At 41.5% G+C, this 12,005-nt stretch overlaps 2 protein-coding genes across 2 annotated transcripts; one reads left to right on the top strand and one right to left on the bottom strand.

Annotated features, from left to right (window-relative positions):
* LOC104732995 (14-3-3-like protein GF14 psi) lies at nucleotides 254-2,392 on the top strand. Its single transcript, XM_010452602.2, has 5 exons — nucleotides 254-357; nucleotides 1,048-1,557; nucleotides 1,662-1,784; nucleotides 1,868-1,984; nucleotides 2,122-2,392. Exons 2-5 carry the CDS (start codon nucleotides 1,075-1,077, stop codon nucleotides 2,176-2,178), a joined length of 780 nt encoding a protein of 259 aa, XP_010450904.1. The 5' UTR covers nucleotides 254-357; nucleotides 1,048-1,074; the 3' UTR covers nucleotides 2,179-2,392.
* Nucleotides 3,064-4,533, bottom strand: LOC104732994 (B3 domain-containing protein At5g38500-like). Its single transcript, XM_010452601.1, has one exon. The coding sequence runs from the start codon at nucleotides 4,222-4,224 to the stop codon at nucleotides 3,142-3,144; it is 1,083 nt and encodes a 360-aa protein (XP_010450903.1). The 5' UTR covers nucleotides 4,225-4,533; the 3' UTR covers nucleotides 3,064-3,141.

Genomic DNA, 12,005 nt, shown 5'->3' with positions numbered 1-12,005 from the left:
TGCCAGGGTTAAATCTAGTGAAGTGGGGAAAACTGTTAACTAAAACGAGAGAAGAAGAGTCGTCTTAAGTGTTTCGAAATAGTAACCCGTTAGGCCCATTGGCCCATTTATATAAATCTCAGAGTTCAATAAAACACAGATCTTAACCCCACTAGCGTGGCTAAACACGTGTCAGATTCAATGAATCAGTCATCTTCAGCATCCGACACTTGTCAGCCTTTCAGTGGAAGCTCTTAACTCTACGCCTCGAAAACAGTTTTATTTATTTATTCCATTTTCGATTCAGTCTCTTCTTATTCCCATTTTTTTCAAACCACTTGTAGCAATTCGAATCAGATCTTCAAACCAAAAAAAAAGGTTAGATCTCTCTCTCTCTTTCTCCCTAATCTTCGTTCGTTCGTTCTTGTTTTTTGTTTGTGTAGATCTGATGGTTCAGTAGATCGATCTGATCCGATTCGTTAAGTTTTCGCTGTTTCTTATCACTGATTTAGTGAGAGTACGAGCTTATTCCGATTGGTGTGTTTGATGTTAATTTGGGGATTTGGTTTTAATTCAGTAGTTTCTGCTTTAGATTCGTAATCTGTAGATCTTAATTCTGGTTCTCGTTTTTTTTTTATTCAATTGTTTTTGCGCTAAACGATTTGATCTAGATTCGTTATCTATGAACATTCAGCGTAAGTTTGAGTGTGTTCTTGAATCTGTGAAGAACGTGATTAAGTAGATGATTGTGAAGATGTTAATTTAGGTTCTGGTTTGATTCAATTTGTTATGGCTTTAGAATTTGCTTTATGTTGTTAAATCCGTGAAGAACTTGATTAAGTGGATGAATGTGTATATGTGAATTTGCTCTGTAGTCTTAATCTGTGAAGATGTTGATTAAGTAGATGAGTATGTAGGGTGTAGATGTGATATTGGGTTACAGTTTTAAGTTGTTTCTGCTTTGTTGGATTTACTTTTTGATTTTTAATCCGTGATGAACTTAAGTAAATGAGTGTTGAGATGTAAATTTGAGTTCTGGTTTTGATTCAGTTGTTTCTGATTTTGTAGGATTTGTTTTAGATTGTTAAATCGAAGATGTCGACTGAATCATCGAGGGAAGAGAATGTTTACATGGCGAAATTAGCTGAACAAGCTGAACGTTATGAAGAAATGGTTGAATTCATGGAGAAAGTTGCGAAAACCGTTGATGTTGAGGAACTCTCTGTTGAAGAGAGGAACCTTCTCTCTGTTGCTTACAAGAACGTGATTGGAGCAAGGAGAGCTTCGTGGAGAATCATTTCTTCGATTGAGCAGAAAGAAGAGAGCAAAGGGAACGAAGACCATGTTGCTATTATCAAGGATTACAGGGGAAAGATTGAAACTGAGCTTAGCAAAATCTGTGATGGGATTTTGAATGTTCTTGAAGCTCATCTTATCCCATCTGCTTCACCAGCTGAATCCAAAGTGTTTTACCTTAAAATGAAGGGAGATTATCACAGGTATCTTGCTGAGTTTAAGGCTGGTTCTGAGAGGAAAGAGGCTGCTGAAAGCACTTTGGTTGCTTACAAGTCTGCTTCCGTAAGTGTTTCTTTACTTCATCATTACAACATATTTGACTGTTATGTCTTGTGTGGCTATAATTGATTTTTGTTCTTGTTGTTATATTCTCTGTGATAATCCAGGACATTGCCACTGCTGAGTTAGCTCCCACTCACCCAATAAGGCTTGGCCTTGCCCTCAACTTCTCTGTGTTTTACTATGAAATCCTGAACTCGCCTGATCGTGCTTGCAGCCTCGCAAAGCAGGTTTGTGTACACCATTCATTTCTTACTTCGTGTGAAATTGTTAACTGTAGTCTCAATGAATGAGTCCTTTTGGATCTGTGCAGGCATTTGATGATGCTATTGCTGAGTTGGATACATTGGGTGAGGAATCATACAAGGACAGTACACTGATCATGCAGCTTCTTAGAGACAATCTCACTCTCTGGACTTCAGATATGACAGTAAGCATCAACACAATATACATTTGATCGTTGTTTACCTTAAACCAACTACAACTTGGGATCTTTAGATGGTGATATAGTTATCAAGAGCTTCTTTGTTCTGTAATTTGACATGATTGTTTCTTTCTGGTCATTAGGACGAAGCAGGAGATGAGATCAAGGAGGCAGCATCAAAGCCTGATGGCGCAGAGTAAACCCGAAGAAGAGGAAGTCACTTTATTTTATAAAAAGTAGAAACTTTCATGTGATAATCTGAGTGAGGGATAGCTCAGGATTCTTATAAGGACACAGTTTTATTGTTGTTTGTTTGTTTGGTAAACAATTTGAAAACTACTTGCAATTGATTCTTCCTTTAGGTTCCTCAAAATTTCCTATTCTCCTAATGAAATCAAAACTTGTTTTTCTTCTTCTGATACTGCAGTTTTCTTATCAGTCGATTTTTTTGGCTCTAAATATAGTTTAAAAGAAGAACAACAACACTAATAATTGTTGAATCAGCTGAATAGCTCAGTGAACAAGTGAAGAGCTAGTCAATTAACACCTCCAAGTTAAGAGCTAGTTAGTTAACACCTCCACGACACTTTGTACTGCTATTTCAAACATGAACCGTACATGACGCGAAGCCATGTGAACTTGTGAAGTCCAATATCTGATTTAGAAAATGTTGCCAACTTTCTTGAGAGCTATCCAAATAATCAATTTTCCATCACAGGTTTCGACTTTGAGATTTAAATTTCTTCTTATACTTTTAATGAAATCAAAACTTGAATGTCATAATCTAATTTGGTTTTGCTCTGTATAATGTGTTGAGCATTTTGGAGGATTGGATCATTTCCATCACAAAGGTAAACAGTGTGGTAATAACTAAAGTAGACAAAACAAGAAACCATATTTATGAGAAAATGTTCAATTCAAACGAAAGAAGATATCTGAAACAACACCAGGGATAGACAAGTTACTACTAGGATTAGAAGAGAGGAACAAAACCAATATAAAACCCCTTAATGTAGCTAGCTAATTAACACTTCCTAGAAGTTATAACAGGACCATAACCCCGAGTTCAATGGCTGTGCAGAAGAAATAAACTAGATCAATCAAGTTAAAATCGTTTCAAGAGACAAATCAAACATTATCAGACACCAAATTAAGGAAGAAGGTTAGTATGTCTCAAGAGCAAAGCAGAGTACTCCACGGCACCTGAAAGTCCAAAGACTGATCTTGTCCCCGGCTTTTAAGTTGTTACCCTTGACGACATCGTTCCACGCCCAGTTCAAAGCGTAATTCAAGGTTCCAAGTCCAGTTTCCTTCTCCATCGGCCATAGCTTGAAACGCAGACCCCACTCTTCACATCCTTGGTTCACAAGAATCGTTCCCACACCGATAGTATCATCGTCGTTTTCGATGTATTCCTCTTTATTTATGGCTCGATACTCCCCCGGCGTCAAGAAATCGTCTCTGATTAGCTGCTGGCATGGGATTAAGAGACGGCACTGAGATGATTTCACATCAGTCGGCGTTAGACCCCTTTCAAAGATCAGCAACGGGTTTGCGGCATCAGCTCTCATTCTTCTCATCACCTGAAAAATCCACTCCGGTGCATCTGTATCCGTCCTCTGCTGCACGGCACGCCTCTTGCGGCTTGTTGTGTTCTCCTTTAGGCATGGTTGGTAACTAGGGTCGTTCGTCTCTGTCTTCTCAGACTTAGCCGAGTTGTAACCGAGGAGAAGCGAAGGGGAATTGTAACAACGATGGTTCAGGAACGATGAAGACATAGAAGACGACGCCCCATCAAGATCATCCAAGTTTCGTCCTAGGTTTCTTACCAATCTCTTCACGGTCTTCTCAAAGTGTCTCTTCGCCTCATCACTCTCTCCGCGGTAGTCGTAATCTTCACAGACAATCTTAGATTTCCCCTTCTTTGCACGTAGTAGCTCCGCATCATACACCACAGGCTCATAACTAGGGTTTTGTGTGCTTTTCGTCTCGTGATCATCGAGCGATGAAGAAGAAGACATCATAGAAACCCCATTAGGGTTTTGTTGTTTGTATCTTCTCTTCACCAAAGACGACCTTTTCTTCCTCGGGAAAAGATAGAAGAAACTCTTCTCGCTATCTTCGTCTCTACGACGACGACGACGTTCTTCTTCTTCCTGAACCATAACCGCAGTATCCATAAGTAAAAACAAATTCGACCATATATCCTTACCTGAATCCGTGACCGGGAGATGATTCATACTCATGGTGATCGAGTTAAAAGAATCTCAAAAAGTTGTGAGAGTGAAAGACGTGATCAGGAAGATGGAAATTGTTATTGAGAGAGGAGAAACGAGCGAAACTGAAGAGAAAAAGTGGCTTCTCTTGCCTTATATACTTACATTAGGGTTAGGGTTTTTTGTTTTTCCATCCTTCGTTTGAGTTTAGTGGTTTAATTATTGTGATTAGTAACTAATTTTGGTGATTAGTAACTAATTATTGCGTTGTAGTCAAGTTAACATGGATGATTAGGGTAATGGTATAATTACGATTTTTAATCCCTATTTGGTATTTACTTTTTCCGGAGAATGAGAAGAAAAGTTGTGATAAAATTTTAGAAAGTTTCTCTGCAGCTTCGTTTTTGTTTCATTGTTTTCTTGTTGTTGTTGTTGTGTATTTAGTTTTATGGTATATAAACCAAAAATGTGAGAAGAATTTTACATAGTTTCCTCAATTTCCTATACCACAAACCAAAGGATTCTCCTTGTTTACATCCAGCTTTCCACTATATAAACCAAAAACTGTTTTACCTAAAAATGAAGGATGATCATCACAGCCACAGACAGGTATCTTGCTGAGTTTAAGGCTGGTGCTGAGATGAAAAAAGCTTCTCATGAAAGCACTGCTTCTGTAAGTGATTCTTTTTACTTCAGGCTTGATCTTGCCCACAATTTCTCTATGTTTTACTCCTGCTAGCGCTTGGAGCCTTGCAAAGCAGTTTTTTACTACATGTGAAATTGTTAACTGAATAAGATATTTTTCGAATCTGAGAAGGCATTTGATTTTGATGATGCTATTTCTGAGTTGGATACTGATACGGTTCAAGGAAGAAGAAGAAAGAAAGTGGCAAAGAGATACGGTCTCCACCGCCCCTCATGGGCAAATCTAAGGTCAAGAAAAAACCTCCTCGCGGTATCTCCACTGGATCCGCAACCTCTGTTTCATCCGAATCGAAAAGTCCACCGTCTAAGTCTCCTCAATCGGCGGGGACTGTTCCTCCCCAACCTAATTTGAAAGAGTTGCCTGCTTCCTCAAAGATGTCAGCCAACAATTGTTCACCGGATTCCTGCAAGTCACCCGTTTTGATGGTCCCAGCTGCAGCAATCGAAAACCCTAGATCTACAATTTCAGGGGAAACAACTGCAACAGAGATTCTTTCAAATCCCGTACCAGTCCTAGCAGCTCCCGTTGTCAATGGTGCCCACACCACCAACAAACCCTCTCTGGAGACTTCAACACACCCCCTGGCTGTGAGTACGACTCCCCAGCAGACAGAGGAACACCCCTGGAAAGCTCTAGTAAAAGGTAACTCTATCCAACTAGAGAAAAAAGGTTCTCCGTATGTCCTTGAGTCTGGTGAAGCTTCTGTAACCATTCCCAACTCGGTAATAGAAAAGAACAAGAAAGCTTGGGATAGTTTCATCCTTGGCCAATTTAATGAAGAACCGCCTCATCGTGGAGCCGTTCACGCTATTGTCAATGGCATTTGGAGTAGACAACGCCGGGATATCACGGTATCCAAAATGGAGGGTCATTCTTTTCTCTTCAAGGTTCCATGTCCTAATGCTAGACGTCGCATCCTGAGTCAGTGTTTATGGCAAGTGGATGGACAAACTATGTTTGTAGCAAAATGGTCGCCTGATATCATCCCCAAGAAGCCGGAACTCTCTATGGTCCTTGTTTGGCTTGATTTTCATGGTGTGCCCTTGGAGTTCTTTAACTGGGAAGGGTTGGAGCACATTGCTGGTTTGGTGGGACATCCAGTATGCCTCCACCCGCAAACGGAGAAACTCACAAACATTGAGGTCGCCAAGGTCTACACGGTAATAGATCCCCGAGATTTGAATCTGGTCAGATCAAGCGTATACGAGTTTCTAGTCCCTGGCTTCCTGCTCTATGCAGTCATTGTAACTCGGTGGGTAACTGTCTCCCGATGCACCAAAGCACCTCCAACCTGCACTGTGTGTGGATCAGTGAAACACAACACAGATTCATGCCCTCGGTCCAAGAAAGACAAGAGAAACGGCAAGCTCCCCATCTCAAGTCAACTCCCAATTGTTGATGTTAGTCTAGTGAATGTGCCTCCGGTCTGCAGTGAAAACATCATTTCAAGGGACGAAGTATGGCATCTCTCCACATTTGCTAAGCAGCATGTAAATCGCGGTACTACAAGCAAAGGGGTGGTAAACTCAGTGGATCCACCACCCTTATATGCCTCTAAGCCCCTCCCTAAGGTTACATCATCAACAACTGCCCTACATTTAGATGAGGGTAAGATTTGTGTTGACCTAACTGCAAATTTATTCTCTCACTTATCACACAATGTGGAGGCTGGCGACACCCAAGCGTCATAATCCGACCAGGACAGTATGTCTGCTGAGGATGATAACCCAGAAGCTGAGTCAGATAGATTTCTGAAGGTTATATCCAAACGCATGCTTAAGAAGAAAGATACAAGAGCTAGGGCTGGAGGCCCTTCAATCCTCTAATTTTATATCCCTTTAATGGATATTTTTTGTCGTAATGTAAGAGGTTTTAACGATCCTATAAAACGGAGAAGCTTTAAGAAGTGGATAAAGGTTCATAAACCTTTTTTTGGTGGGATCATTGAGACCCACATTCAACCTGGGAAGGCACCAGCCATTTTTCTCGTCTGCTTCCTGGTTGGAGTTTTGCGGATAACTATGAATTTTCAGAGCTTGGTAAGATTTGGGTGGTTTGGCACCCAGCTGTACAGGTTACTGTCATCTCTAAATCGCTTCAAATGATCTCGTGCATTGTCAAGTTACCTTTTGAGCCTGCAGAAGTAGTAGTCTCAGTCGTCTATGCATCATCAACCTGCAATGAGGAGAGAAGGCTACTATGGAGAGAAATTAAGGATCTAGCTGTTTCACCTTTGGTTGCAGCCAAGCCCTGGACAGTAATTGGTGATTTCAACCAGACACTATTTCCTCATGAGCACTCCTCACCAATCTCAGACTCAACTAGAGGTATGCGTGATCTCAGTCATTGTCTCACCTTGGCTCACTTAACAGATCTCCCTTTCTACGGAAACACATTCACGTGGACCAACAAGCAGCTTGACAATGTTGTGGCCACGAAGCTCGACAGGATCCTAGGGAATGATGAATGGTTTCAAGCTTATCCAAATTCGCTAGAGGTTTTCGGTGAACCTGGCTTCTCTGACCATAGTCCCTCCTGCCTCTTTTTGGATCACTCAGCGACCAAGGTTAAAAGGCCGTTCAAGTTCCTCTCCCTTCTCAACAAGAATCCAGAGTTTGCGCCTCTGATTAAGCTCTGGTGGAACGCTCTTACGTTTGATTGCTCTAAAATGTTGCTAGTGTCCAAAAAATTAAAAGAACTGAAGAGTGTCATCAGAGCTTTCAGCCGTGAAAACTACTCTGCACTAGAGAAACGAGTTGCAGAGGCCTATGAATACCTTCTCTCTTCTCAACAAGCTTTACTCAACTCGCCCTCAGAGCAGGAGATGTTGTTGGAGAAAGAAGTTCATCGAAAGTGGTGTATTCTAGCTAGAGCTGAGGAGTCTTACCTAAGACAGAAATCGCGTATTTGCTGGCTCGAAGAGGGTGATAAGAATTCCAAATTCTTTCACAGGGCAATTCTTACGCGTCAGGCGCACAATCAAATCCTCTATCTTCTTGATGATAATGGTCAGATAGTGGACTCTAAGCAAGGGATACAGAGGCTTGCAGTGGACTTTTTTCAAAAATTGCTAAACACTCCTGCCACCACCTCCGCCCCCTCTGTTGAAGAATTAGAGGTTCTGATACCGCAGCGTTGCTCCACCTCTGTTCTTCAAGCTCTCTCTCACCCTGTCACCCCCCTTGAAATCAAGGAAGCTTTTCTCTCTCTACCGAGGAATAAAGCCCCAGGCCCTGACGGATATTGCGCAGAGTTCTTCTCATTCCACTGGGAAACAGTGGGCCACGACTTGGTTGCTGCATCTCAAGAGTTTTTCAATACCGGTCGGATGCTAAAGCAATGGAACTCCACTCTTCTCACCCTCATCCCAAAAAACACGAATGCGACTTCCATGACAGACTTCAGGCCCATTGCATGCTGTAACTCGATTTACAAAGTGGTCTCAAAGCTCCTTGCCAACAGACTAAAGTCGGTACTGCCAGATCTGATAGCAAATTCTCAATCAGCTTTCATCCCAGGACGATTGCTTGTTGAAAATGTGCTTTTGGCCACAGAATTAGTTTAGGGATACAATCAAAAGAACATCTCTGGAAGAGGTATGCTAAAAGTGGATTTGCGAAAAGCCTTTGACTCTGTACATTGGGAATTATTCATCAATGTCCTCAAGGCAATGGGATTTCCGCCATGTTTTGTCACTATGATCAGTGAATGCATAACAACGCCTACATTCTCTGTCTCGGTTAATGGAGAGTCATGTGGTTACTTCAAAAGCACTAAAGGACTCAGGCAAGGAGACTCAATCTCTCCGTACCTCTTCACACTGGCCATGGAAGTGTTCACCATAATGCTCAACAAAAGCTACACCAACAATCTCATCTAGGAGGACTATCACCGCAGGTATCCCACTTAGCTTTCGCTGATGATATCATGGTCTTTTTTATGGGAAAAAGGTTTCCTTGGAAAACATCACAAAGGTATTGGAGGATTTTGCTATGCTCCCGGGATTCACAATGAATAAGAACAAAACTGATCTGTTCCTGGCAGGGGTGAACCAGATTGAAACCTCTCGGTGTGTCGCACTTGGTTTCAATCTCGGTTCACTTCCCATTCGTTATCTTCGGTTACCTCTTATGCATAGGAAGCTGCAGATTAATGACTATAGGCCTTTGCTTGAAAACATCACTACAAAACTCTCCACCTGGGCGGCCCGTGCACTTTCGTATGCTGGTCGACATAAGCTCATCTCCTCAGTTATATATGGGATCTATAACTTCTGGGATTCTGCGTTTATTTTACCGAAAGGGTGCATCAAAAGCATTCAAAGTCTCTGTTCGAGATTTCTCTGGGGTGGTGACATTACGAAAAAACCGCAGGTCAAAGTATCCTGGAAGAACCTATGTCTGCCAAAAGCAGAAGGAGGCCTTGTTTTTCGATGTCTTGTTCAGTGGAACCGAACGCTTTGTCTAAAGCTGATCTGGAGATTGCTTACTGCTAGGGATTCTTTGTGGGCAGAGTGGCTACGGTATAATAAGATAAAAGACGGATGCTTCTAGCAGTTAGCAGAAAATCAGCAGGTTTCCTGGACATGGAAAACGATCCTACAACTTCGCCCACTAGCACTCAGATTCCTGCATTGTAAAGTGGGGAATGGTCAGGAAGCAAGCTTCTGGTTTGACTGGTGGACTCCTTTTGGTCCTTTGATTCGCCTAATGGGACAATCTGGTCCATCACAAACGGGTATCCCGCTTTCCTCAACGGTTGCGCAAGCTTGCTCTCCGACAGGTTGGCTCATTCGCTCAGCTCGTTCTCCTCAAGCGGAGACTCTTCAAATCCACCTCACCACCATGCCTCTCCCGAGCCTATCCACTAACATTGACAATTATGTTTGGAAGATTGTAGAGGAAGAACATCATTGTTTCAGCACAAAGAAAACCTGGGAGGTACTGAGGCCAAGGGAGGAACCTCCATCATGGACAGAGCAGGTCTGGTACAAAGGTGCTATTCCGCGTCACGCTTTCATGCTGTGGATAACTCACCTCAACAGGCTCCCAACAAAAACAAGGCTAGCAAGTTGGGGCATGAACCTTGACACTACGTGTTGTCTATGCGGTGTTGAGCCAGAAACGCGAGACCATCTCTTTCTTCACTGCGGTTTCAGCGAACTCTTATGGTCAGAGGCAACTAGGCGGTTAGGATATTCCCCATTTGTCTTCCACATTTGGAGTGCTTTCTCAGCCTGGATGGATATCAAAGTCTCCAACTCTCCGCAAACCTTGTGTCGTCTTGTTGCACAGGCACTCGTTTACTCTGTTTGGATTGAAAGGAACAACAGGATACACAATAATGTATCCACTCCGGCGCAGGTTCTTTTCAAGGCTATTGACAGGCAAGTTCGTGATGCCATCCTTGCAAAGGCACACAGAAAAAACTTCAAAAGGCTTTTGCAGGTGTGGCTTAGAAACATTTAGGTGTTTTCTTGTTCGCCTCTTTTCCCAGATATCCATTTGTTTTTATTTTTTTTTGGGCAAGAGTTATCTTAAGTATCAAGCTATTGTAACCATTACAATTAGATTTTCTAAACGAAAATTCACATATTTTTTTGAAAAAAAAAAAGAAGAAAAGAAGTGAGAAGAGTGAAACAGGAGCTAATGCTGAGGTGGCACAAGTGGATGAGTCAGCAAAGAGGAGTGAAGAGACTCTTGAGTAGGCGAGAGTCTTTGCTGTTTCGGAGTCTACTCTTCATATATATATTGAGATTTATGCTGGCTGATGATTGATGGTATTGTAAAGAAGACGCTATGAGTACTCTAAACCTTTAACAATGGTGGTGCGTCGTGAGCTCGGTCCGATGAGTTTTGTTGAGGTTTCCAAGTTTCATTAGGTGAAACTGAATCGATTGCAACATTAGAGTTGATTTTGCTTCGATTCAAGCTAAATTATATCATCTGATGGTAAGCTGGACTTTGATGCCTACTCGACAAAATACGTCTGGGAGAAGAAGGAAGCCACAACGTAAGCAGAGAAATCGCCTTAAGGAATGGCCATTTAAGTTCGAAACAATGTCACAAATTCGACAACTCCAGGATTCTTGTTCTGTTTCTCACGAATACGAAAACTCCAGGATTCTTGTTCTGTTTCATCAGAAGATGATGAGATGATGAGACGGAGTGGCTGCGATTATAGGGGACAAACCCTATCTGTCATGGCCTACTAGTGCTCTGCATATCAACCGTAAAGAGGAGTGAAGACTCTGAATCATACAATCACTCTCTGGACTTCAGATATGAGTGTAAGCATCAACACAATGTACATTTGATCATAGTTCACCATGTTCATCCTCCCTATTCGAACTGAACATTTCCTTAAGTAACCTCAACGTGGGAACTTTAGATGGCAATCCTTAGTTTTGTAATTTGACATGATTGTTTCTTTCTTCTGCTCATTACTCATTAGGACGAAGCAGGAGATGAGATCAAGGAGGCAGCATGGAAGCAGAAGAAGTCACTTCATTTTGTAACAATTTGTTCAAACTATGTGAAGATCTGAGACAGTTACAGAGGAGACGGACAGACAAGTTACTATAATAGAGGAGAGAACTACACTACACTCACATTCGAAGTAAGACTTCCAAGAAGTTACTACTATACACAGAAAACCTCAAGAATCACCTGAATAGCTTAGTGAACAAGTGCAGTAATCTAAACTTGTTTGTCATGATCTTGTTGCTTCGCTCCGTGTATTGTGTTGATTATTTCCATCACAAAGGTATTGAACAGTGCAGTAATAACTAAAGTAAACAAAACAAGAGACCATATTTATTTATGAAAATGTTCAATTCAAACGAGAGAAAATATCTGAAACAACATTTGGTTTACACAAGTTACTACTAATATAATAGAAGAGATAAACCCAACCGAGTTTAACATCAAAACCAAAGTAAACCCCCTTAATGTAGCTACCTAATTAATACTTCCTAGAAGTTAATACTTACCATAATCTCAAGGTCAATGACTGTGCAGAAGAAATCAGCTAAGATCAATCAAGTAATTACAACGTTTCGAAGAGACAAATCAAACATTATCAGATAGCAAATTAAGGAAGAAAC

Source organism: Camelina sativa, chromosome 12 (genome assembly GCF_000633955.1).
Source record: "Camelina sativa cultivar DH55 chromosome 12, Cs, whole genome shotgun sequence".
Classification (NCBI taxonomy): Eukaryota; Viridiplantae; Streptophyta; class Magnoliopsida; order Brassicales; family Brassicaceae; genus Camelina; species Camelina sativa.
This window is presented reverse-complemented; position numbering and strand designations above follow the sequence as displayed.

What these genes read in the sequence shown, in the direction of transcription:
- LOC104732995 (XM_010452602.2), top strand. Translation starts at nt 1,075, where the DNA reads ATGTCGACTGAATCATCGAGGGAAGAGAATGTTTACATGGCGAAATTA. An exon ending in TTGCTTACAAGTCTGCTTCC is followed by an intron (nt 1,558 to 1,661) that starts GTAAGTGTTTCT and finishes GTGATAATCCAG; the next exon opens with GACATTGCCACTGCTGAGTT. An exon ending in CTTGCAGCCTCGCAAAGCAG is followed by an intron (nt 1,785 to 1,867) that starts GTTTGTGTACAC and finishes GGATCTGTGCAG; the next exon opens with GCATTTGATGATGCTATTGC.
- LOC104732994 (XM_010452601.1), bottom strand. Translation starts at nt 4,224, where the DNA reads ATGAGTATGAATCATCTCCCGGTCACGGATTCAGGTAAGGATATATGG.